The sequence below is a fragment of the Colossoma macropomum genome, unplaced genomic scaffold, assembly GCF_904425465.1.
Source record: "Colossoma macropomum unplaced genomic scaffold, Colossoma_macropomum, whole genome shotgun sequence".
Classification (NCBI taxonomy): domain Eukaryota; kingdom Metazoa; phylum Chordata; class Actinopteri; order Characiformes; family Serrasalmidae; genus Colossoma; species Colossoma macropomum.
This window is the reverse complement of record NW_023494797.1, coordinates 12430973-12458402: the sequence shown is the minus strand read 5'-3', so window position 1 is coordinate 12458402 and position 27430 is coordinate 12430973. Positions and strand designations below refer to the sequence as shown.

Sequence of the window (27430 nt, the reverse complement as noted above, 5' to 3'; positions counted from 1 at the left end):
TGTAGATTCCTATTATGTTTTAAAGATACAGCCATTGTCCCTGTAGCTAAAAAGTCCATTGTAGCCTGTTTTTTATTATAGACCTGTAGCTCTTACTTCTGTTATTATGAAAGTTTTTGAAAGACTGATTTGTAGTCATCCGTCTGGTGTTGGGATAGATACATACCATTTTGCATATAGGGTGAATAGGTCAGCTGAGGATGCTGTGTCATTCTGCTGACATTCTATTTTGCAACACTTGGAGGCACCAGGCACATACCCACAAATCATATTTATAGATTATAGCTCAGCATTTAATACAATATTGCCTTTAAGCCTCTTTGATAAGCTTCAGAGGCTTGGTGGTCACCAGTTTTTATGCTATTTGATTCTTGATTTTCTGTCTAATAGGAAGCAGGTTGTTAAAATGAACAATGTGGTTTCCACTCTTCGAATTCTCAATACTGGTGCCCCCCAGGGTTGCGTTTTGTCTTCTCTGCTATATTCCTTGTATACCAGTGACTGTATATCAGACTCTGATTCTGTCACATTGTACAGCTTTGTTGGGATTGGTGTCAAAGGATGATGAAACAGCATACAGGGACATGGTGGAGTGAAGCCTTAGTGGAGTGAAGCAGGGTGACTTAAGCCTGAATATTAAAAAGACAAAGAAGCTGGTGGTTGACTTCAGGAGCTGGAAGGTGGACCAGGTCAGTTGTGTCTATATATGCCAGAAGGATAGAAAAGAAAACATTAAAAATCTATATCACAACCAGCACATTACCTTTTTTAACTGCTCCCTTCAGGCAAGATGTTTAAAAGCATCTTATGCAGAACATCCCGGTTTAGTAATAGTACCTACCCTTCCGCTATCAGACTTATGAACTCCAATCCACAACCTTAACCTTGTTTATTTTCATTTATTGTAATGTTTGTTACTTTATTGAGATTATGAATGTTGTGAATGAATCAAGTACAGAGTGATATGGCAAAGTATTGAAACTAGATTAAATCTTGTTGTTTACCTGGCGCGGAATAGGCCCGGACACCTGCAATGTATTTGTGTTTATAAATCATAGATAATGATTAATTAAAAGATAAGTGGATGACATTAGCTACGGCCAGTGACTCTTTCTTTCTAACCTTACAGGGATATTCTGCCCTAAAACTAGAGTTATGTTATCTATTGTGTTATGCAGGATTGTGTAGCACAGCATTGTAACTCTCAACCACATTTTCTTTTGTTTTCATGTTTTCATGCATCAGTGTTTTGTCTCTACTATACCCAGCATGTGTTGCACAATACAGCATTTAGGAATCCCTGTGGTGAAACCAAAAAGAAAGACATTTCAAAACAGTCCATCACACCCCAAAGCAGTTGTAGGTTTTCAAAATCCTTCAATCTTCAGGAGGTTTTCCTCAACTTTGGAAAATCTTACTGCAGAGTAAGTATGTTTACAACAATTGTAGTGATGTTTACATTTTTCATTTTGGCCAGAAAGTGTTTGGCAAACATGAGGAACTCTCCTGCATTTTTTCAACCTAATCTCAAAGTACAAAACCGCTGCCCATTGGATTTTATTATATAGGTTTTGAATAAAACAGGTTTTTGTTCTGTTCTAAGTGCAGAAAAATGTGTCAAAATGATCTTCCAGGATATTCAACAGTATGCAACAAATGAGGCAGATATAGATTACGTTAAAAACTGCTGAACTATTCCTTTAACAACATCTGCATCTTTACCAGCATTAAAATGTCAATGAAAAGCAGTGGTTCTTTGACTGCTTCCCGTGACACTGCGTATGTGGAAAGGATCCTTAATAAGAGGTAAGCAATTTTATGGGGAACAAGGTAGAGCTGTCTTATGACTGTATCCATCCATCTGCTGACATGGTTTTCTTCTATTCACTCACTGTGCAATTTACTATCTGACATCGTGTTCAGGTTTTTAGCCACAAAGCAACGTTGGAAGTTCGTTAAAAGAAAAAGTCTACGTGCATGTTTATTTGAAGGGACTTCTGTGTGAGCAAGAGGGTGCGATCTGCATGTTCGAGTGCACTCAATGAGGAGCCTTGTTAGTGCAGATTGTTGACCTTGCTATTTAAAAAATGCTCTATTCATAAGTGGAATAGAGGCCCACTGTGACCCCACCTATCCACACTTCGACTGCGTGAGCAGAGAGCAGGTACTCTGCTGCAGAGAGACTGGCTGGAGTACGACAAGCTAAAGCAGGGAAGTGAAAAGATTCCAAAAGCTGACATCAGTTTTGTAATCATGGCTATGATGGTTAACTCACACCTTGCCTCAATGATCCACATTCACACTATCGCCTATGTGTTATACAGAAACAGGAACACACTGCAAAAAATGAAGTGAAATTATCTTGAATTTAGTTGATATATCTAATATTTACAATACAATGATGACATTATTGTAAATGTATTATAAAATTATTTAACCTATTTTTATACATTTTCACTTGTTTTAAGAGATTTTAGTAAGTCAAATTATCCACTTTATTGGCAGATACTTTTGCTTGTTGTCAGAGATGTGCTTGAAACAATTAAAATTATCTGACAATATAGTGAGATAATTTGACTAAAAACAAATAAAAATATCTAGAAATAAGTAGAATAATCCTACCCCATTTCCAAAAAAGTTGGGACGCTATGCAAAATGTAAATGAAAACAAAATGCAATGATGTGCAAATCATTTAAACCCTATATTTATTTGACATTAGTACAAACACAACATATCAAATGCTAAAATTGAGGTGTTATTGTTTTTTTGAAAAATATATGCCCATTCTGAATTTGATGGCAGCAACATGTACCAAAAAAGTTGTTTTTTGCTGCATAACTCTTCTTTTAACAACACTCTATAAGCATTTGGGAACTGAGGAGACCAACTGCTGTAGTTTTGAAAGAGAAATGTTTTCTCATTCTTACTTAATACAGGATTTCAGCTGCTCATCAGTTTGGGGTCTCTTGTTGTATTTCTCGTTTCATAAAGTGCCATATTTTTTCAGTGGGTGACAGGTCTGATCTGCAGACAGGCCCGTTTAGCACCCTAACTTTTTTACTATAAATCCATGCTGTTGTAATATGTGCAGATTGTGGTTTGACATTGTCTTGCTGAAATAATCAGGGCCTTTCCTGAAAAAGACTTATGTTGCCAAAACCTGTTTATATCATTCAGCATTAATGATGTTCCAGTCACCCATGCCATGTGCACTGATGCCCCCTCATGCCATCACAGATACTGGCTTTTGAACTGTGTGCTGATAACAAGCCTGACGGTCTTTAGCCTGGAGGACGCAGTGTCCATGATTTCCAAAAAGAATTTCAAATTTTGATTTGTTGGACCACAGAACACTTTTCCACTTGCCCTCAGTTCATTTTAAGTAAGCTCGTGTCCAGAGAAGGCAGCAGCTTTACTTTACTTACTTTACTTTAGAGTCCTATTATATATGATTTCTTCTTTGCATAGTAGAGTTTTAACTTGCATTTAAGGATGCAGTGATGAACTGTGTTGACAGACAGTGTTTTTTTGCAGTAGTGTTCCTGAGTTCCATGATGCAGTAATTTCCACTACAGAATCATGTCTGTTTTTAATGCAGTGCTGTCTGAGGGCCTAAAGATCTTGGATAGCCAATACTGGCTTTCAGCCTTGTCCCTTGCACACAGAGATTTCTCTAGATTGTCTAAATCTTTTAATGATATTATGTACTGTAGATGATTAAATCCCCAAGTTCTTTGCTGTTTTACACTGAGAAACATTATTCTTGAATTGTTACACTATTTGCCCACACAGTCTTTCTCCCTATCTTAACTTCTGAAAGACTCAGCCTCTCTGAGATGCTCTTTTTCTAACAATACAATAATGTCAAAATGGTATATACAATCTCATTTTAACACAGGCCTCCTCTTCAAATCAGCTAATCAGTTAACAGAGCTAAGTGTGACACTGGAAGCTGATGAGGCCTTGTTGTCTTCTACACACAAGGAATCTTCTCCTCAGCGGACAATGTGCAAATGTGTTATGTCAGAGAAATATATTTTCATTGCTTCCAGACTTAGCTAACATCAGCTAAAGTAGTTAGCCTAGTTAATGATTAATCCATGCTATCTCTGCCTTCTAAGCCATTTCCTTAGCAAAGTGTCCTTGGCAATGTGCTCAAGTTCAGACACTGCAGAGTAGCAAAGCATAACATACTCTCAAAACCGGCACATTCCACTGAATTGTTAGGACAGAAAATAGACAAACAGAATGAGTCCACATTGGAAAAGGAGTTAGACAAGGCTGCATACTATGACTATATTTCTTCAACCAGTATGCAGAACATACAATGAGAGAAGCAGGGCTGGAGGAAGATGATCGAGGATTCAAGATTGGTGGAAGAAACATCAAACACCTTCGATATACACATGACACAACACTCATAGCAGAAAATCTGGGAGACCTGAAGGCTTTTATAATGAAGGTTAAAGAAAAGAGTGAAAAGATGGGACTTCAGCTCAATATGAAGAAGACTGAGCTTATGACAAGACGAAAGACTGCTTAACACTGACAGAGAAGATGTGGAAATGTCAGACAGCCTTTGCCTACTCTAATCAATTATTACCAACAAAGGATCCAGCACTCAAGAAATATGACACAGATTGGCATTTGGCAGAAAAAGGATGAAAGAGCTTGAAAAGATCTTCAAATGCAACAATTTGTCTCTACAGACAAAGATCAGAATTGTCCAGACTGTGGTCTTCTTGGAGGTTTCACATCTTAAGGATATGAAAGTTGGACAATAAACAAGTGAGACAGGAAAAGCTTTTGAACTTTGGTGTTGGAGAAGACTCTTTGGACAACAAAGAAAACAAACAAATGGATCCATATCAAGCTTCATCCTCACTCGAAGCCCAGATAACCAAACTGAAGCTTTTATTTTGGGCATATTCTGAGAAGAACTGGTTCACTGGAAAAATCATTATGCTTGTAACAGCTGATGGTAAAAGAGGAGACGGCCAACTACAAGATGGATGAAAACAATCAGAGGAATTCTGAGCAAGACATTCAGAAGCCTGAAGACCCAAACAGAAGACAGGATATTCTGAAAAACACTATCCATACTGTCAACAGGAGACAAAAACAACCTGGCGGCACTTCACACAAAAGTCAACAACTAAATATAATATAATATTTTTGACTGGGGACACTTTTTGTTGTCTATCAGGTCTTGCATGGTTGTTAAGAGTCCCATTTTCTTTTTCCTTTGATTTTCCCCTTCATTATGCAGGTGGATTATTTCAAACCTAATCTCAGAAAAATCTCCTAAAAATCAATAATGTAGTTGTTGGCTGTTTAGACTGGAAATTAAATAGATGAAGGGTAGTCTCTGACTTTTGCTCAAAATGTGCTATAACTTTGCATATTTCATTTTTATTTACTTGAATTTAACTTCGACAGGTGGCATTATTTATCCTTTTTGCAAGAGAGTGTGACGTATATTGTGGGAAAAAATACACCTTTTTAACATTGTTTGTGAGTGTGTTTGCATCCCTGTTAATTCTAAGTGAAGGCACTGACTACTTCTAATCGTCTGCCCTCTGGTGTACAAAGGTGCTCTCATTATAAAACACTCCTTCAACACTCTCTGGCCTCGGGCCATGCGCAGTTACTCACCCAGTTTTGTTCCCAGCATGTGACTTGCAGCAGGGTTTCCATATGCCTCCAATCAGAACCCTGTGCTGTTGCATCAAGTAAAAAAAAATCCAGTTTTCACAAATAAGGTATTCCCCTATTCATCAAGGCTGAAATACACAGCACCTACTGAGACCAGCGGGACTCATTACACGAGTAGCTTAAATGACCAACTTTCATTACTGTAGCAGTCATGGTCGTGTAATAGTCCCGACTGCCCTATCACTGTCACATTGTTTTTTCTTTTGCTCAGGGGAAACAGCACTGAACCACTACACACAAGTAGATCACTTTGAAATGAAATGTAGTTCATTTTGAAATACTTTCACATTTACTGGAATCAGTGTGAAAAATATTTATTCTAGCTGGTTATTATTTATAATGCTAATTATAATTGGATAATATCTTAGTCATAATTTAATATCAAGATTCCTCTATACTGCAGATAATTCTTTTATTATGTCTGACACTCTGTTTTCCTTATTTCAATCTCCTATTTTCATCCTTTTCTCTGCACCAGCACCTGGGAAGAGCAGGAGCACCAGTACTGACCTGCAGAGTTAAAACACTTATCTGGACTATCTAGAACTCAGTCCTCGCTTTATAAGACAAAAAAAGAATTACACTCAAAGCAGAATAATAGTCTGTCTTTTTAAATTCCAACATGTAGTCGTACGTCTACAGATACCTAAGCTTCTGTAAATACTTGTTCCAAAATACAAAAAAATTGGAGAGGACTCTTTTTGTTTTTTAATGCAAAAATCATGGAATTCAACTCTTTTTAATAAGCAGTGAAGTATTTTATACTTTACAAAAAAACATAATTTACCTTTAATTAGTGTTATATTTTATTTTGTATATTTCCTTTTTTCACATTTTCTTTATTTTATTGCCTCCATGTTGTATTTACTAATTTAGTTTGTTTTTGTTTTTTTTCCATTTTGTTTTACTTAATTTTCCTGATTACTATTAAATCACTTGTTTGTAAAGTATGTTGAGCTCTGTAAATAAGGTTTATGATACTACCACTACTAATATTATTATTATTATTACTATTATAATTATTATTATTTATATTATTATTATTATTATTATTATTAATGTGTGCCATGAAGTGTTCCATGTTGGTATGCAGACCAAAGACCACTTTTTTCTTTGCCTGTATGATGTCCTATTTTGGAAGCCCATTCCTGACAGATAGAGATTTTTTTCTTTCTTTCTCTGTTTCTGAAAGCAATGTGTCAAATTTTTGACCATGTCTAAATAATGACTCATTTTCTCAAAACTTTGAAAATCAAAATTTTGAATTAATGTATAATTACACTCAAAATGTGTAAAATAATAATTTTTTTTGAGGTACCAAATCAATTTCGAGGTACTCAATCAAAATTACTTCCAGATACCAAAATGGTTGCCAGAAGCAGCAAAGTAGAAAAACAACACGCACAAGATTTCTTTCTTCTCTACCTGGTGGGAATCCATATCTCTCAAACGCTCGTTTATTATAATCTGAAAAAATAATGACAGTAAATCAACACTGAAACTCACATGGAAACCCCTGATGCCGGCTCTTATGGACACTACTGTAGTCCCTGGCGGCCTCGTGCGCACGGGGGATTCCCATCTATCTGGCAACCTCGTTAGAGTGACGTTCGGATAGCGGAAGTAGCCGCGGCTAGATTCACCAGTTTAGGCGCTGCTAGCGAGGTAAGTTCCGAAACTATTTACAAAATGGATAAATAAATCTACATTTACAGAGTGATAAGGGGCCGAATAGCACGGACGGTTAGTAGCCTCCACAATGTAACTTTAATGGACGTAGATAATTAAAAACGGGAATTTCAGAAAGAGAAATTTGTGGCCGGACGGACTCGATTATGAGAGCTAGTTAGCTAACTAGCTAACTCCGCTAACGTTAAGCTCTCAGCGGCAGCGATCAGTTTGTTGTTTTCTGCAGGATTAAATCACTGTGTCTCTCTCTTAGGAAAGACGTAAACACAGAATTAAAAACTAGATCGAGGAATACTAAAAACCGCTGCACGACTTAGGTTGCCAGCAAGCCGGTAATATGAAAGTTAAACATGTTTTTAAAACCTTTGAACAGCTTTTTTCTTCTCCCGCGTCGGCCCCGCCCCAGGAGTTAGCTAGGTTAGTTTCTGTGTGAGTGTACTTGTAAACATATATGTACGTGTTCGTCTTCATGACTGTGTGCATGAATGAATTGGTGTTTCTGCCAGGGCCGTGTTAAATCATTCTCGGGGCCTGGGCTAACTTTGCCTTGGGGTCTCTACAGCAGGGACATTCTAAAACGCTTAACGTGAAAAAAGCTAAACAGGGCTAAATGTACTAAAACAGCAACTAGGAATGCAAAAGCTCTCTACTTAGGTTACTACTGGTCATGCGTTCTCTCTACTGTTAAAAGGATGAACTTGTGATCCGACAGTAACTAGTAACAGTCTTATGGTTATTTATAATCCATAAAATTGTTACTTTCTTTTTTAATCCCAGGTTCGTGCTTTCAGCAGCAGAGACAACTTATGACCAATAATAAGTCAAACTGATTTGGTGTACCTAGGTTGTTGTTTTAGTGCATTAAACCATGTTAAGCCTTTTCCTTATAATGGGTTTAAATGTGATGAAATAAAAGCTTGAGGTAAATTTTTACTTTTTGGATTTTCGGACAGTAAAAATTTTACTTCCTTTTCAGGTTGTAAGCAGTCTTTATTGCTGAAAGGATAAACTTGTGATTCAAAAATCTGCGTGTAGCAGGATATCCAGTCTTTGTTGCTCAGATGTAATTTGGCCACTCATTGATTTCATTTCACTGTCATGGCATTGTTTCTATAAAGCTTGTAATATGGCTTTATATTTTGTAATGCACAATGCATTTAATGCTAAATTTAAACATCTCTTTGATGTCAATAAAAATTTGAAACGAGTGTCTGCCGGTAACCAGGTTGTTTGCCGATACCCATTTGATTGTGCGTCCCCACTCAAAGTGTATTGCAGTTTTAGAATATTCTGGTGGTTTTAGTACATTTATATTACTGCCTGCTTACATTTTTAAAATTTTTCCCATGTCTTTCATACCCTCTTTTGCAAATATAGATGGCGTGTAGTGACACAAAATCCAGTCTCGATGATTCGTGCAATGAGTATATGTGGCAGTCCAGCTGTGCGGCAGCTATGGAGAAGGAGCGGGAGTCCTACCTGAGCCCCACAGAGAACCCCTCCACCCTGAGTGTGTCAGCCAGCCTCCAGCCAGACCAGCAGGGCTATGACGTCGATTTTGACCCCCCACTGGAGAGCAAGTATGAGTGTCCCATCTGCTTGATGGGCCTGAGGTCAGCTGTGCAGACACCATGTGGCCATCGATTCTGCAATAGCTGTATTAAGAAATCCATCAGGTGAGCAACTTTAGCATTTAATGTAATATATATATATATATAGTTTCAAATACAGCTTTACTTAATAGCACAATAATCAGTTAAAGAGGAATTTAGGTTTAACTTTACAGTTAAGGTGACAGGAACCAGGGGTTGCAATGTCTGTAACACGAATATAGCCATTTAATTGCTGTCCAAAACCACTATTGTGTCTTGTAATGTTTTTATATCTAATGCTGGTGATTGTAAAAAAAAAGTGGAAAATCTGAAGAAAACAAAAAATAGTTTTCTTTGGTGACTGTTTGCTTTGAATGCATACGTGAACACTTTATCTCAGAACTATGGCAAAACAATATCTCAGGCAACAGGCAACTTTTTAACTATTTCGTGTGATAACTTTCTGTGAAGGATGTTTTAAATATCCTTCATTAAACTTTGGTTCCTATCACCACCACTCTGAACACTTTTGACTCTATAAGTTTCTCTAAAATATAGTTTTTCACGTAATACCTTTCTGAATTACTTTGTTAACATTTTAACAATTAAATCATGCGGAAGCTTTGAACAATTGGTGGAAGTCCCTTTCCAGATTAAATGATATGTTAGGTCAATAAAGCTCTTCAAAACTGTGCTCTGAGCTTTTAAATACACTTTGGTCTTTTTTGTTCAGTATGGTTCTACTTCAGTTTAAAAAGTACAGTCTTAAAGCAAACTGTCTGATTAAAGTTTTTTAAATGTGTTTTCTCTTGAATTTTTTGATGTCATTATAACTGTGACCAAGTAAAACTTTGACTCTGTTCTTTAACTTTCTGGTAGGGACACAGGGCAGAAATGTCCAGTTGACAATGAAGTGCTGACAGAGGATCAGCTTTTCCCTGATAACTTTGCCAAGAGGGAAATTCTGTCTCTCACCGTACGCTGCCGCAATGTTGGCTGTAATGAGAAAATGGAGCTCAGGCGCTTGGAGGTAATTTCCACTGATTCTGATGAACATCCTGCCTGTTCCTAGAGCTGCTGATGCTATTAGTTCCCCATTAATGCCCATATGTTAAGTTCATGAGTAGATTCCACTGTATAAGAATGCAGCAAAGTTTAAAAAGGCCTCCTTACTAAGAAGTGAAACCTTTACTGATACCAGTGAAAAATCTGGTTTGCAGGCAACCACACACAATTTTACACTGCCTAGTTTATGGTTTTTCAGCGTATTGATTAAAGGATGTGTATGTATTTCGCTTCTGCAGAATCATGTGCCCCACTGTAAGTTTGCCACAGTGCCTTGCCCTCAGTGCCAGGAATCAGTGTGGAAGAGTGAGCTGGAAGAGCACATCAACCATCAATGTTTACGACGCCTGGTCACTTGCCCTGACTGTGCAGCAAGCATCATGTTTGCTGAAAAACAGGTGAAGAAGCCCTAAATGTCAAATTTTTTATGGTTTAGCCTTGCGACAGAATTATTTGGGGGTAGACTGACATGTTATGAATCTGAAATCTGACTCTTACCCATTCATTTTTGTCTCTGTTTGCAGTTTCATGAGCAGATGTGTCCCTTTGCGAATACAGTGTGTGAATACTGTAACTTGGAGCTCATTCGGGATCAGGTGAGTAAAATGTGTTGTTAAGTGTGCATGATAAGTACAAAATTTTTTTTGTGAAGTTTCTTGCAACTGATTCTTCTTTTTCTTCTTCTTAATTTTCTTCTGCATTTTATCCAATAACATATCCCGCAGTTTTTCGAGATATCTGCACCATTCCAACTCTGGAATGTTCAGTCTGATCAGGAATGGTGTGCTTGTATGCAGCTTTTTAATTAGATGTACGATTTTCCTGCAATCATTGTTAAATAATGAATTTTCTCCCCTTAGGAATGAATGTGAGGCAACAGTTCACCCAGTGCACCCAGCTTAAATAACAATGAAACAAGTCCAAAGGCAACACCCAATTAACCATGTGGGATATCATAGCAATCACCAGCAACTGCCTAGCAACACCTTAGCAACCACCTAGAATAGCATAGCAACAGCTCTGGAATGTTCAGTCTGATAGAGAATGATGTGCTTGTGTACAGCTTTTTGATTGGACGTACAGTTTTCGTACAGTCATCGCTAAATGATTTTTTTTTCCCTTATAGAAATGAATGAGGGGCAAAAGTTTATGCACCCAGCTTAAATCACAGCCAGTTAACCATGTGAGAGATCCTAGCAACCCCCGAGCAACAGCCTGGGATACCATAGCAACAACCTAGCAACCCCCAGGCACCCACCTGAGATAAGGTTGCAACGATCTAGCAGCGTGTTAGCAATCACCTGAAATACTTAGCAACCACGTGGGATACCATAGCAACTGCCTAGCAACACCCTAGCAACCACTCGGGATACTAGGGGTGGGAATCTTTAGGCACCTCACGATTCGATTCGATTACGATTCAGAGGGCTGCGATGCGATTATAAAACGATTATCGATGCATCTTTTTTCTCTATACATGATTTCTATCTTCCTACTGTCTGAGTACTTGGTAGTTTTAAAGCAAAGTATTTGTAATGATCCATAATGTAAATGCATTACGGATCATTACAAATACTTTGCTTTAATTATCTAAAATATCTTTTATTAATAAATCAAATTGAAGTGATGTGGCAAGTGAACTAGAAGGCTCTCATTCAGAGACGCTGCTGCCACTCATCTGCGATAAAATGCGCTGTTACCCTGAAATAAGATCCAGTGGTAATGAGTCCACGCAGCACGTTACAGCCACCCTTTTGGTCTCGTTGTAGAGAGTGTATTTTCGAGACTGGACGCTGAATCTCGGCTCCAAAGTGTGCAGCATAGCGCGAAACCCCTGGTTCTCAACGACTGAGAACAGACAACAGACAGCAGGTCACATAGCCCCGAGGTCTGGCCTCGCCAGTAGCGAACGAAGAAACAGATTAAGATGAACATTTGGAGACTTATTCACATTTATAAGCAGCGCGGTTGGTTAAATCTGCTGAGAGACTGTCTTTCTCTAAAAAGTTGCGAAAATGAACTTTCGTATTTTCCCGTTCCACCTTAAATGGTGCAGCAGTTACATTCGGCGCCTAAGGCAGAATTTAAGGTGGAACGGGAAAATTAGAACGAGAAACTGGCGAATGAGAAGCGACTTCAGCCTCGTAAAACAGCCGGACATTTTACAAGAAACGCTTCTAGTTTTGAAGAAAAGTTTTCTGGCGGAGATGGGAGGAAAGCGGCTAAAGCTAAAGCTTAAAGCAGAGGGAAGTAAATCTGCGCTCTCGTTTATATTTTTAGCCCATACTAGGACATTATCACACACTGAGACATACTGGGCATTAAATGTTGTGGCTCCCGAGGTGGTTTGACTTTGTTGAAAGGCAAAATGGCTCTTCTTATCATTTGTGTTGTGACTCCCGACCTAACCTGGCTTTTAATGCAGAGGGAGCCGGTTGAATTTCTCGCTCCTCCAGTAGTGTTTTTGTTATGTGCCGCCACAGACAGTCCGGGCGCTCCACTTTCCCACTTCCAGTTCAGCCTTTTGCGTTCCGTCAACATTACGTTATAAATTAAATATTTAGAAAATCGATTTTTGACGTTGAATGAATCGATTCAGAATCGTTCACGTCCGCATCGCGATGCATCTAAGAATCAAGTTTTTCCCGCACCCCTACGGGATACCATAGCAACCACTTAGCAACACCTTAGCAACTGCGTAAAATACCATTGTAACTGTTCGGCAGTACCCTAGTAACTGCCTGGCCACTTCTTAAGCTGCGCAATCACTCTGCATTTTTTTCAGGAAATACACTTTTATAGTTCGTCTTCTTTTTCTTATTTTTCTGCTGGATTGATGCTAACTGTGCTAACTCATCCCACGTTTTACAAAATAATGTTTAGTTTGATCTGAAATTGATTATATGTAATTATATACAGCTTTTCGATGGGACGTACGATTTTTGTACAATTATCGTTAAATTACTAAATTTTTCCCCCTTAAGAATCAATGGTTTGTGCACCCAGCTTAAATCACGATGATACAAGTCCATTAGCAACATCCTATTAACCATGTGGTATATCATAGCAACCACTTTGGATAACATAGCAACCGCCTAGGAACCATTTTTGAATTGTTTAAGCTGTTTAATCACTCTGCGTTTTCTTCAGGAAATGCTCGTTTCTAGTTTATAATACTGTATTTGTTGTTTTCAGTTGGCGTCCCACTGTGACACAGACTGTCTGAAAGCTCCCGTTGCCTGTACTTTCAGCATGTTTGGCTGTCGAGAAAAGGTAATGCAGTGTTGCAGACATTACAAGACATTGTGCTTTGCTAGATTACAATGTGTTGCCAATTTATTAGGTATTTATTAGGTATTGTACCTTGTACCTACACTCACTAGTTATTTTATCAGATATAGTGTTAATGTAAATGAAGCATGAAGGTAAACCATGCAAACCATAACAAGTTATTAATATTCCCCCATGTGACATAACTGAACTATTATATTTATAATGGGTAGACAGATTGTTCGGTCTAAAAAAGCAGATATCTAGATCATGCCTGTTTAAAAAGCCACCTACATTATGGTTTACTTTTCAGGATATCTTAGACCACAGTGTCAGGTTTCAGACAGACAAAACAGCTTCAGATCTCAGGAAAAACACTGTCATATATCAGCTCTCCCACAGTTTGACATCATGCGAAATGGGGGTGGGCAACGTGATTGCCCCAATATGCTTTTCTGAGCATATTGGGGATGTCGTCATTACTGCAACACTGACTAACTGCATGATTCATGACCAAGTTAGCATAATTAGACCTGTTTAATTAGATTTAGTGCAGTGCAGTTTGTAAAACATTTTTAATTTATAAATATTTTTACAAAAATTATTATTATTATTGTATTTTTATATGTGACACTACAAGTTTTATTTTTGTCCGTTCCAACTTAGAAAATCTCAGAAAAACTAAAAATCATGGTTCATATTGTATATCATGATATTATATTTTTGCCATATTGCCCACCCCAATGCAAGATGGCCTCAGACAGAAGATGCAAGGTAATTTCGTTCTTTCCAACCAGATTAATTACAGTTTCATGGCCAAATTAAAGATAACAAATGACAATATACTACATTGTACTACAACCACTACTACTACAAAATTGTTTTTGTGTCCACTGTAATATTAGGGACAGTCTCAAAATTACTGGAAGAAAATTTATGTGGAAATAAAGAACGAAACGGTAAAACAAAGAAAAAAGTACTCTTGCATAGGGAAGTCCCAATTTAACCGTTTACCACAGTTATTTTCCACACGGTTACCCAAATGACAGGATTCTGTTTCCGGTGCAAGCCTAGTTAGTGGGTGTTGCGCTGGTATGAGTGTATCGGGTGCAGCAGTGTTGCTGTCGTTTTTGAACATGTCAGTGAGTGCAAGCTAAGCATCTAATGAACTGTTGTGTTTTCTTTTCTTAACCCCATTATTTGCTTGAATATTTCTGGATGTATTCAGAGAACTAATGACTGAGATGTTTTGCCATGTCTTTGTCCAAGATGATGAGAAACGACCTGGCCCTTCACATGCAAGAGTTCACACAGATGCACATGCGCTACATGGCTGAATTCCTTCGTAACCAGACAATAAACGGCTTCATCCCTTCATCTTCTGCCCCGACGTCTTGTCCCACAGATGAACATAGTGCGTCTGCTAGGCCAGCGGAGCAGTGTCAGTGTAGCCAGGACCTGCTTCAGCTGCGTGAGACTGTCCTGCAGCTGGAGAGTCGGCTGGTTATTCAGGACCAAAAACTGCGGGAGCTGAGCATCCGAAACGAGACGCAGTCCACTCAGATGACTGAGCTGCGCAAGAAGCTGGCCTTGCTGGAGGAATCCACACGTGAACTGGAGGCCCAGCAGTATCAAGGTGTCTACGTATGGCGGCTGGATGGGTTTTCACTCCATCTTCGCAGCCAGGAAGCAGGCCACCCTGTGGTCCTCCATAGCCCACCCTTCTACACCGGTCGACCAGGCTATAAACTCTGCCTCCGACTGCACCTCCAAACCCCCAGTGCTCCCCGTTGTTCCAACTACATCTCTCTATTTGTGCACACCATGCAGGGGGAGTTTGACAGCCAGCTATCCTGGCCACTTCAGGGCACCATCCGACTTGCTGTGCTGGACCAGACGGAGGGGCAGCACCATGTGGAGGTGATGGAAACCAAGCCCGATCTCCAGGCCTTCCAGAGGCCCACGGTCCAGCGCAACCCCAAAGGCTTCGGCTACGTCACCTTCTTGCAACTGCAGGCCTTGCGTCAGAGGGGCTTCCTGAAAGACGATGTGTTATTGGTACGCTGTGAGGTCACGCCACGCTTTGACGCGAGCCTGAGGAGGGAGGGAGTGCAGCCCAGAGGCCCGGAGCCATCACTTTGAGCCTTTTCAAGTCTCTCCTACTTCACTTCTACCCTACAAGTTCTCATAGACACACCCTTTTAATAAAAATATATCAGTGGAGACTTTGAAGAAACAAATTTTGTCTTCAGATTAATACATGGATCCTCAGAGGCCTTTGTTTGTTGTCTGTATTTTGCATATAACAGGAACATTATTACATTTCTATGTGTAATTCAGTGCACACTTGTCCATACATCAGTACTTTAGCTATTCCAATAAACAGCCAATTTGACAAGTGAGCATGAACTAGACAGTACTGAGCTTGGTCTGTTGAAGGCTCTAGTATTTTTTTCTGGAAGCAAACAGTGTAGAGCTATAAGTCAGTGTTTTTGGGCTTAAAACAGTCATCAAGGTGTAAAACACCACAAATATCACAGTGCATACCCATACTTTGAATGGAAATGAATACAACTAGATTTTTTTTTTTAGTAATTTTGGAGCATTTCTATTTCAGAAGCGCTCCCAGATGATGCTTGAAAAGGACCATTTTTACCAGCATCACAAGTTTTGCTGCTGTGAGTGCCAGTGAGAAATCATAGACTCGTTTCAACTTTTCTTTTTTGTGAGCCTCATGTCTAAAATCAGTTTCTCTTGAAGTAAATGTCTTCATGAAACAAGTTAATGCTGCGCAATGAAACAAATACCTATAGACACTGTTGCCCATAATGCACTCAGTAGAATAAATAAAAGTAAAATGACAAAGTACATCACACATCATATGAACATAACACATCATCACATTACATCATATAAACAGCTTGGTTAAGATTAGTTCAGATTATGCTGCTTGACAGATGACGAAAACTGTCCATTTCTGCCTCGTGTATTGTTCAGCAGAATAACTCAAAACAGAGGCATTTTTAAGACTATTATTTAAAAGTATGCCATGTAGCATCAACAGCAGGCTCTTTGGCCTTCACAGGATGAAATAAGTGTTTGAATCACATAAATCTCATATATGTATATGATCTATATAGTTAGAGCTGTCGTTGGAACAAAACTTCATACATCCAGCCCATTGTATTTTTTCAAATTGTGTTTTTAAAAGTATAAAAACAAAAATGGACCTATGAGGTTTTGTTCTGACAGCAGCAAAAATGTTTAGTATTCAGGCAAGGAACAGAACAAAGTCAAAGACACTGAGAAACTTTTCATCAAGAAACCCACCAGGCAAACCATGTTAAACCCCTCTCGTTGTATTAACTTTTTTTTTAAAGTAATTTTTTCATTTTATTTTATGCCCAGGATGTTGAACACATGAGCTTCAAGAATCATTGCATAGCTATGTTAAGATGGGCTTATGAAGACTAAATACGTGACCTAATATTCACACATGGTACTGACTAATTCTATGTTTTGTGTTCAGATACTTTGATTTTTTTGGTGTATATAACCAATGAACATTTTAATATATGAAAAATAAATTTTTACTAAATTTAAAATGTATCATGTTCATATTACTCTTTGAAGGGCAGGTTCTTTGTTTGGTTTTTGTTCAGAATGTTTCAGGTTTAAAGGGGAGCCTGATTGTTAAGACTTGCATGCTTTAAAATAGTGTGCATGTCCATTGCTATTAAAATGTGATGTATAAACCAAATGGAAATGTTTTGTTTGTTTTAAAAAATGTGCAACATAGGTCCTACGGAAAATAAGACAAAAATGTTTTTCTCTTGGTTAACTTGACTCTCTAGCCAAAGTTGGAAAGGCAGAAGGATATATGTTTGAGTTATTGTAGCTTTATTAGATATTTAGCTTGATGTTCTTCTTAAAGGATGGGAGAGAGAGAGCAACTATTGCCGCAACAAAAATGGCACGTTGAGGGATTTTGTCTATTTTTAACAGTATTTGCTTGGTTTATACAACATATTGTATGAATATTTGACATGTGCACCATACTGAGGCTTATATGTCTTGGTTTTCCCTTAAAAAGTGTACACGCAATGGTCTCTCAACAGCTTTGGCTCTCAAAATGTGTGACCGCCTTAAGAGAGATACCCCTGTTGTGTTCTTCTCTTATTTCATCAATGGTTTCATAGCTTTCTACTAACCCACAATGCATCCTATCAGTAACAGAGAGCTGCGTGTTGGACATGCTGGATAGGCTATTAGCCACAGTGTGGCGCCGTAGGCTGGCCCCTCTATCCAGATACGTCTCTCCGTCCTGCTCCATTAAAGGTGACAGAAGAGAGCCCTCTGAAATGTGCTGTGTAATCTTTATCTCTGGTTGGATGAAGTGTCTGGTTTCTTTGGTTTCTTCTGCATTGCCTGGAAGAAGTAGAGAAAAGGTAACAAGTAATTAGAAGTACTAAAAATAAAGGTGCTGAAAAAGGATGCAATACAAGAACCACTTTCAGTTCCTCAAAGAGCTTTTGAATAGCTGGTTCTTCGAAGCACCATTTACAATACCTACAATGTACCTACAAAATATGTATATAATAGAATACACCTACCCTATATCCAGCAATGGAAAGGGACCACCACTGACTGTTTTTATGGTAGAAAAAACTGAGCATAGATGCAAGTGCTGAATAAACTAGCAATTGAGTGCATATGAGTATACATGGAACACATTACTTTTGTGTTTACAGTTCCACAGATAGGGAGAAACCACCATTTCCAGCATCTTCTCAAGTCGACAGTATTCCACTGAGGGGCCCCTCGGTTCATGGACCCCCTGAACACACACATAAGCACATACAGTAAATAAAGTGTGTAGCTGGTATCAAAACTATATGTGTCTATGTGCATGCAGGAGGCAATCTCACCTGCAGGACAAGCAGCATCTGCGTGATGGATGTGGGAAGCAGAGATAAGTTGGTGGGCAGCAGATCCTCCAGTGGAACCCTCATCAGGACCAAATCCCTGAAGGCCAGCAGGGCCATCTGCCTCACTGTCAGCTCCTGACCCTGAGAGAAACCAGTGAAATAAAGACACAGGTAGGTTATTGTTTTTAGCCATGCAGTGTATTTTGGTCCTGTTTCATAGATTACACTGTGTTAACAAGTCTGTTTGGGTGATTCCATGAATTTGGTGCCACTTGTGTCCCACCAATATTACATTTAGAAATATTTTCATTAAAGTGATAGTAAAACATTTTAAACACAGGTGGAGTGTCCTTTACAACAGCTACGTACATGTTTCAGATTAATACCTTAAAATATTAATAAAACCTGTCTGCAGCACTTTGCAACACTTCAGCTTAAAATACAGTTATTATTTTGCAAGTCTGTGAAATATCTTTCAAAGATAATCTAATCTAATCTTTGAAGCCATTCAACATCTCATACTTGAAACATCAATTTCCCTGAGTCTGTCATTCGTGCAAATTTGATCTGATTTGCAAATTTCATACATCAATCTAGGTAAACAAGTATGCAGAGTTAATACATTCTCATGATATCTAATGCTTTAAATGAAAACATTAAAACAAAAAAACAAACAATATTCTTTACAGGAATTACACATGAGGAAGTGAAGTTAGCTGTTGGGCTAGCTGCTTCACGATGAACTGCTGCACACTGACAGAAACTCTTTTGGCTCAGCTCCATGCGCGCATGATGCATTTTCACTAAAACCACCCTCTTAGCTTGTAGTAACAAACTCAATATGATTAGTAGGAGAGATTTAATGGAAAATATTATCAATAACATAAGCAAGGGATGTGTTTTCTGACTAACTCTTATCTTTAAGTAACTGCTAGAGTTTATTAACAGATATCCCATTAACCACGTGTAAGGAAAAAATATAGTACTTCAGCCAAATGCATGAACAGATTTAGGTGACGCTGCCTTTAAGTTGTTTTGGAAATATCCCATTAACAAGGTGAGGGCAAATGAACGCCACCACAATGTCGTATTTACTAGTGGAAAACTCTAGTGGGGATTTTTCTGTGAGCCCTGAATTTCCAAGTTGTGGGCGTCAAAAAAGCAATAGCAGTTAATGATAGTATGTCCTAAAGGAGAAGGGTCTAACTGCAGAGCTGCAGTACTGCAATCTCAGACCCACACTCTTCGCTCTGGTTCTGATGTTAGATAGTGGTCAAGAGGCAAAGTAGCTACTGTACATTGCTTTTTATTATATGGAGGGCATGGAAGGCTGTGCATAATATTTTTAGAAACCCTTAAACACTATGGCTCAATCCAAAATGGTTATGAAATTTGGACTATAGTGCATTATATATCCTCTCGAGAATTGTGCACATGGGACTGAATCTCACATGGCTCTTTGTTACATACAGTGGTGTGAAAAAGTGTTTGCCACCATCCTGATTTCTTATTCTTTTGCATGTTTGTCACACTTAAATGTTTCACATCACCAAACAAATTTAAATATTAGACAAAGATAACACAAGTAAACACAAAATGCAGTTTATAAATTAAGGTCTTTATTATTAAGGGAAAAAGAAATCCAAACCTACAGGGCCCTGTGTGAAAAAGTGATTGCATTAAAACATAAATTAACTGTGGTTTATCACATCTTTGGAAAGCTGAGTTCAATTTCCCTAGCCACACCCAGGCCTGATTACTGCCACACCTGTTCTTAATCAAGAAATCACATAAACAGGAACTGCCTGACGAAGTGAAATAGACCAAAAGATCCTCAAAAGCTAGACATCATGTTGCGATCCAAAGAAATTCAGGAACAAATGAGAAACAATTTAATTGAGATCTATCAGTCTGGAAAAGGTTATAAAGCCATTTCTAAAGCTTTGGGAACCACAGCGAACCACAGTGAGAGCCATTATCCACAAATGGCGAAAACATGGAACAGTGGTGAACCTTCCCAGGAGTGGCCAACCGACCAAAATTACCCCAAGAGCGCAGCGACGACTCATCCAAGATGTCACAAAAGACCCCACAACAACATCCAAAGAACTGCAGACCTCACTTGCCTCGGTTAAGGTCAGTGTTCATGACTCCACCATAAGAAAGAGACTGGGCAAAAATGGCCTGCATGGCAGAGTTCAAAGACGAAAACCACTGCTGAGCAAAAAGAACATAAAGGCTCGTCTCAGTTTTGCCAGAAAACATCTTGATCCCCAAGACTTTTGGGAGAATACTCTGTGGACTGATGAGACAAAAGTTGAACTTTTTGGGAAGGTGTATGTTCCATTACTTATGGCAAAGAAGTAACACAGCATTTCAGAAAAGGAACGTCATACCAACAGTAAAATATGGTGGTGGTAGTGTGATGGTCTGGGGCTGTTTTGCTGCTTCAGGGCCTGGAAGACTTGCTGTGGTAAATGGAACCATGAATTCTGCTGTTTACCAAAAAATCCTGAAGGAGAATGTCCGGCCATCTGTTCGTGACCTCAAGCTGAAGCGCACTTGGGTTCTGCAGCAGGACAATGATCCAAAACACACCAGTAAGTCCACCTCTGAATGGCTTAAGAAAAACAAAATTAAGACTTTGGAGCGGCCTAGTCAAAGTCCTGACCTGAATCTGATTGAGATGCTGTGGCATGACCTTAAAAATCCTCCAATGTGGCTGAATTACAACAATTCTGCAAAGATGAGTGGGCTAAAATTCCTCCACAGTGCTCTAAAAGACTCATTGCCAGTTATCGCAAACGCTTGATTGCAGTTGTTGCTGCTAAGGGTGGCCCAACCAGTTATTAGGTTTAGGGGGCAATCACTTTTTCACACAGGGCCCTGTAGGTTAGGATTTCTTTTTCCCTTAATAATGAAGATCTTCATTTATAAACTGCATTTTGTGTTTACTTGTGTTATCTTTGTCTAATATTTAAATTTGTTTGGTGATGTGAAACATTTAAGTGTGACAAACATGCAAAAGAATAAGAAATCAGGAAGGGGGCAAACACTTTTTCACACCACTGTATATTATGCACTATTTGGGTGCCAGAGTTATTATTTTAAGACCTATGCAATGCACTACATAGGGAGTAGGGAGCCATTTGCCTAGGTGATCATGAAATAAAAGGCAGTATGTTGTGTGGTCGAGCCAGAGAGATTGTGTGTGTAAATGATTGGCTAATCAGTAATGATTTACACCTATGCATGTTTAATGGCAGCCCAGCACCACAATTTGCTTTAGTACTGAAAGAACTACAAATGTTACTATAAATACAAATAATTATAATAATAAAGGGCCATGGATTCACATATTTTTTCTGTTTTCTGTGATAAGTTATTTTCATTTGTTTTCATGAGATCATGTGACATTCATGTCATTTTCTCGGCAAACCACTTGAACATCATGTTGTTCGTGATCCCTGATGTGATAAGTAGGAACTTCCATGGAGGACTTGAAGGCAGGTCAGTGTTAAAAGGCTAAAAAATAAGTAACATAAACATGCCACAAGCAAAAGAAAACATTTGAAAAGATGTTTCATAATTGAAAAAGATGGGGAGGATTGGTAGCTTTTGTGTTAGATGAGTAATGAAGGCTGCCTCTTCAGATGTGAGCTAACACTAAAGCTAACTGGTACAACACGATGCTGATGCGGACTTGTTGTCTTACACTGGGTATTTTCTCCTCAGTGGATGATGTGCCAACATGTTAGTTTTTCTGAAAAATATATTTTTACTGTTTTTGGACCTGACTTACATCAGCAAGACCAGTAAGCTTGGTTAGCAGTAGCTACACCTGCCTTCTTAATCACAGCTTTTAGAACACGTCCTTGGTAGCACTTACGTTAAACAGAGAGGATTTTAGGTTTTTGTGTTTTTTACATTTCTGAAAAATTCAGTCCTTGAGATATAAATAGTCATCAAGGGTGGATGTAAAATGGTTCATTGTAGAGAAACTTAAAAACTCTGATTTCTTTACAGTGGTGGTGATAGGAACCAGGGGTCATCATGTCTACAACGCAAATATAGCCATTTTATTTACTATCCAAAACACCAGTGAACCTACATTTCTTCTTAGGTTTTATATGCAATGTTGATAATGGTAAAATCTAAAAATAATAAGTTTTCTTTGGGGACTGTTTTGCCTTACAAGGTCCTTGCATGTACCTCTCTGCCATGACTGGATTAAAATAAATGGATCAAAATACATTTTAAGCCAAAACTTTATCACAAAACTATGTGTCAGACATCAGGCAGCATATTTAATCATTTTATTTAATAACTTTCTGTGAGAGAGCTTTTAGAGGTGGACTTGTGGTTTCTACCACCATCATTGTGAACAATTCTGACTTGGCAAGTATGTCTTGTTGACTTGTTAGTCTCTACAGCTTCCTGTGATGGAACGGAACAAGTACCTGAATAGTCATTTCAAAATTCAAATATGCAAATGATTTATCGAGTACTCTCTGTATGTCCCTAATGCAAGCTGTGTAAGCTACTTTTTTTCAACAGCCATTCTGCTACCCCACAAAAATGATCTTGTGTTATTTCAAAGAGTAGGGAGCACATGTCCCCTCCGCCCCCTACTAAATTTACAGTTACAAGTTAAACAAACAAGCAAAAAAAGATTCCTGAGGTGGCTTAACACATTTTTGAGTGGTTAAATACACGTTTTCTAAAAGGCACTTCAAACATGGAATCACCTATTTGAGATATATACCTATATATGTACAGCTGTGCTTTGAGGCAAGTGTTGATTTAGGTGTGTAATTTGGACGAAAACTGATCAGTCAATAGCAGAATTGGTGGCCGATCGACTTCATCTAGGGTAAGAGGAAAATGTGACTTTTGTCCAACTATCAATTTAATATGCACATAAGCTCTCAAATTATGTAATTCAAGTGGTTTTTAAGACAATGTATGTTGGCTTACCTGCAGTGGATAAAAAATAGCCTGCAATGTGGGCAAAATCTCAGAGAAAAATCTCAGCCATACATCAGCCAAGAAAAAGAGTTGACTCTCCCCTAAGGAGACATGAAATAGATGATCATGAATCGGTCATCCTCAGCACTCATGTACAGTACATTGAATCTGTCGGAGCTCCTTTCTTACCTTCATACAGCAGCACCTCCTCCAAAATAAATCTAAGACCTTTATGCAGAAGCTGATTCTGTTAGCAAGAAAAGAGAACTAAGATTTACTGGAAGTGGTTTCCTAAAAACATATTAGTGTTAAAGGCTATTTTTACTGGTCAGTTTGAACTACAGTATTTGAAATGCTAATATGTTGTACCACACTGACGTGAAATACTGTTGGGAAAACACATTGTGGCACAGAAATACAAATCCAGTCTGTTTTAAGTCTGTTTCAGTCACTCTTTTGGGACCAGAGTGCTGGCGCCAGGAGCTGAAGATAGAGTGTACCTGAAAATACTCCTTGATGAACGAGCCCATTTCTGTTTTTAGAAGCCATCTGACAAGGCAGAGAAAAAGAGCATGTGGGTTAATGTGTGTGAGTTTTTGTCCACAGATATTTAACTTGGATGTCATTGCTGTCAGAACGAGACCATATATCTCCATAAAGTAATTTTACAGGAGAAGGAAAATATGTTCTTAACTTTCAATGTAAGTTAATGCAAGAATATTGTCTTAGAAGTCATTTTGGAGGTAGCTCTCAGAGGAATTAAAGTCTCTTCAGACATCTTATCCCTAACCCTGTCACCACCGCTGTGAACAATTCTGACTTTGTATGTTTTTTCTAGAACAGTGCATTTCATATCAAACCACTCTAAATGACTAGGTTTACATCTTAACCGTTTAATTTAGCAAAAAAATTGAAAAATCAGAGAAACTCCCCTCTAAGCTGATTGTTTACCCCTTAACCTGGAAGGGTCTGCATTTGCATCCACACTTAAATTCCTTACTTTAGTAGCTAAATGACATACATATCAGTAGTAGTAAGGTTTAAAATTAAGTAGTAATCATATTATTATAATCATAGTAGTAAGGTTTAAAATTAAGAACTGAATAATAAGCAGTTTAAATGGTCAATGCGTGTCTTATTAAACATTACTTATGCAGGCCTTGTTTAGTGTGCGTACCTGATGCTTTCGTTTAAGGAGTAGAGTTCATTCATCTGCAGCCTCTCTCCTCGAAACACCTTGATGACTGCAGAGTAGATACTAAAACAGTATTTATAAAAAATACCAATATTGTTTCTTCATAATCATATGTTTCATAACAGAAAGAAATAAATAGCAAAATGCAGGCAGTTTAGCATCTGCTCATTAACTGCTATCATGTACTTATTAAATGTTTCAAGTCTGTTCTTTTTCTAAGTACAGAAATCACAGCTTTTGTCCATTATAGCCTGTATGCTACAAATGCAGCAGATGAAGCTGAAATCACTGGAGTATTCCTTAACACTTTAAATTCCTTTACATTTTTGCTCACTTGATGATTTCAGTTGGCTTTAGGGCTGTCTGGGTGCAAGGTGTGATCTCCAGTCACCTGTTCATGTCGCTGACATTAGAGTCTTGCAGCGTGCTGGAGCCGGCCTGCAGCTGAGGAAGGAGAGGCAGAGGCATGGAGCTCAGGCTGTGGACCCGCCGATGACCCGAGCTCATCATCCTCACTCCAGGTAGGTGCTAATGTGCAATCAGGAACAGAGAACCTACAGGAGGTCAGAAGGTATGCTCTGAAGTAATTAGACCAGGTTTGCCCAGAAGTGTGGTCCGCAGGCCAAAGTTTCGTTAGTTCCATTAACAGCACAACCGATTTCATTTAGTGAAGCACTGATTAGCCAAACTAAGGATTGGATGATAACCATAAATAATACGGGGCTTCCAGTACTCAAGGAGAGGTTTAGAAGTAGTCAGATAAACACACTGACAGACACAGAACCAGTACTCACTGTATTAATGTTATTATGTGTTTGTTCTAAATGTGTTTGGTTTTTTTTTAACAAATAAGAGCTTACTGCCCAGATAAGTACATTTAATTATTTATTTACATTTAATTAATTATTAAATAAAATTTTCTTAAATGCCTAAAACTTTTGCACAGCATTCTATGTTTCTAACTACTCTGGTATTAGTGGTGTCCTGGTTGTCATATTCAGAGCATGCTGAGAAATAGAGTTTTCTGGGACTTGAATTTGTTGTGAAAGTGTTGAGAGTTTGTGAAAGTGGACAGGTGAGCAAGCTGCGCTTTGTCAACTTCCTGTGGTGCACTAACTTCCTACCCACACTGTATAGTGTGTATCTGTTTACTGATTAACTAAACAAAAAGCAGCAGTCAGCACTGAGTGAGTTTCAGTAGAAGGGCAGGGACGCCTCAAGGTGATCCGCTAATGAGAGAACATGCAGTGTTGAACATAAAGTATTTAAGTACAAAAACAGCAGTAAATTCACTTTCATATGAATAAAACAGCCAATGTTACATCACCAGTTATTAAAAGTTAGTAAAGTGAAAGTCAGGAGGAATCATGTACACATTTGTATCAGGTGAATTCAGGGCATCACCTATTTCAGTGGAAGTGGTTACGATAAAAACATACCAAATGATCAGAAGTTACAGATAACAATTTATATAACCTCACTATGTCATAGTGCATATTCATATCAGAATCTAAACCCTTCTTTCTTTAGAAGCCAGATGAAGAATTTACATAATTAGAGGTCTTCACTGATTTAGTTAAGTCTTCACTTAACTTAATACTTCAAGATGTGTTCCATATTCTACAGTGCAGTTTCAGCCACTGAAATTTTGTATGGAACCCAGTGCTGACATATTAGTAACATATTCAATCTATTTGGCAATCAAAGTACTAATAAGTAGGTATTAAAGTTGTGACATTTGTACATTTATAATGACTGAAATTGCTTTTTAGAATATGGAATACATCTTGAAGTATCAGTGACTCTCATTAGCTCTAAAGCAGTGAACTCCAGAAGTCACAGCAATCGAATGCTGGCCATCATACAGTTATACAGTGTGAATTTAGATGATAATTCATGCTCAGTAATTTGCATAACAAGGTCTTAGCAAAGTGTTTATTGAGCATGATTACAACTAATAATGTGATAATTAGTGATTTTCACATAACAGAACACCAAATATGTACAGGTGAATGAATATAGCTTAAGGCATGAATAAACCATTTCAGAAGTATCTAATTCAGGCTTTACTGAGCAAAGAATGGGACCTTAATTTATCCCCAATAAGTGTTCCTTTAAATACAGGGCAGTCAATTCACAGAATGACTTACTTATGTTGAGATATAAATGTAATGAGTCATTAAATACAGTGCATTAATCATCTCATGTTGCCTCTCTGATAGAACAATACATAAAATCAATACACATGTAAAGTTCAGCTATAAACAGTAAAACAGGCTTAATTATAACAAATGGAAACACTTACCACAGTTCACATGTTGTCTTTTCAGTTTATTCAAAGACTCAGACTTATCTAAACTGCAGCATGTGTGTTTCTCAGGCAGTGTTGTAAGCAAACTCATGAAGTCCTTTTCTCTAATGGTGTTTTTCCTTTTTTTCTCACTTCCCTAGGTTACTGATTTATTGACTTAGAGGACACTGTATTGGCCATTCCTTGATAATGAATAATCAGTGCTTAAAAGTCTGGATCTGGATGGACACGCTAAGAACAGCAAAGTACTCTTGGATTTTGAAGTCTGCTTGGAGATGAGGATAAGTCAGAACAGATCATTTTTCAGAATCATTTACAAAAGTCGTTTATAGCACTTAAAACAGGGAAGTTTGAAGGAGGAAGTGTGAGCTAGAGGCTCAACCATGGCAAGTTGTTTTTCTTGTACTTTATGACACCTAAGTGAGAACATCTCTTTGTAAGATTTGACGCTTCAAGAAATGAAACAAAACAGATTAAAATTGAAATGTTTATATTATTAGTGATTTTAATCCATTGATATACCAGACAATAAAGCTTAAGAATCAAAAACATAGTAGATTCTAGATACGTAGTGTAAAATGCAGCAATAAATAATTACACAGCTTTAAATATGTGATTTAGAAAAGTGGAAAAAAAAAACAGACATAAAAGGCAGTGCTTCTTTGATAGAACATTCTTACTTTGAAATTTTGGATG

At 38.1% G+C, this 27430-nt stretch overlaps 2 protein-coding genes across 3 annotated transcripts; one reads left to right on the top strand and one right to left on the bottom strand.

Annotated features, from left to right (window-relative positions):
• Positions 1–7327: 7327 nt before the first annotated feature.
• traf6 (TNF receptor-associated factor 6) lies at positions 7328–17394 on the top strand. Its single transcript, XM_036584313.1, has 7 exons — positions 7328–7381; positions 8783–9081; positions 9877–10027; positions 10302–10460; positions 10587–10658; positions 13258–13335; positions 14602–17394. The coding sequence occupies exons 2-7, from the start codon at positions 8783–8785 to the stop codon at positions 15472–15474; spliced, it is 1632 nt and encodes a 543-aa protein (XP_036440206.1). The 5' UTR covers positions 7328–7381; the 3' UTR covers positions 15475–17394.
• On the bottom strand, positions 14580–26920 carry LOC118817530 (proline-rich protein 5-like). Of its 2 annotated transcripts, XM_036584314.1 has the most exons (9): positions 26729–26920; positions 24815–24977; positions 24406–24486; positions 23729–23777; positions 23418–23475; positions 23238–23329; positions 18261–18401; positions 18070–18169; positions 14580–17760 (listed from the first exon to the last, which is right to left on the bottom strand). In XM_036584314.1, exons 2-9 carry the CDS (start codon positions 24931–24933, stop codon positions 17444–17446), a joined length of 957 nt encoding a protein of 318 aa, XP_036440207.1. In that variant the 5' UTR covers positions 24934–24977; positions 26729–26920; the 3' UTR covers positions 14580–17443. The 2 variants fall into 2 exon arrangements, with proteins under 2 accessions (XP_036440207.1, XP_036440208.1); XM_036584315.1 differs by lacking the exon at positions 26729–26920 and having other exon boundaries at positions 24406–24472; positions 24815–24930.
• Between the last annotated feature and the right edge of the window lie 510 nt (positions 26921–27430).

What these genes read in the sequence shown, in the direction of transcription:
- traf6 (XM_036584313.1), top strand. Translation starts at nt 8,783, where the DNA reads ATGGCGTGTAGTGACACAAAATCCAGTCTCGATGATTCGTGCAATGAG. An exon ending in TGTATTAAGAAATCCATCAG is followed by an intron (nt 9,082 to 9,876) that starts GTGAGCAACTTT and finishes ACTTTCTGGTAG; the next exon opens with GGACACAGGGCAGAAATGTC. An exon ending in TGGAGCTCAGGCGCTTGGAG is followed by an intron (nt 10,028 to 10,301) that starts GTAATTTCCACT and finishes TCGCTTCTGCAG; the next exon opens with AATCATGTGCCCCACTGTAA.
- LOC118817530 (XM_036584314.1), bottom strand. Translation starts at nt 24,933, where the DNA reads ATGATGAGCTCGGGTCATCGGCGGGTCCACAGCCTGAGCTCCATGCCT. An exon ending in TCATCAAGGAGTATTTTCAG is followed by an intron (nt 23,476 to 23,728) that starts GTACACTCTATC and finishes TCTTGCTAACAG; the next exon opens with AATCAGCTTCTGCATAAAGG. An exon ending in AGATGCTGCTTGTCCTGCAG is followed by an intron (nt 18,170 to 18,260) that starts GTGAGATTGCCT and finishes GTGTGTGTTCAG; the next exon opens with GGGGTCCATGAACCGAGGGG.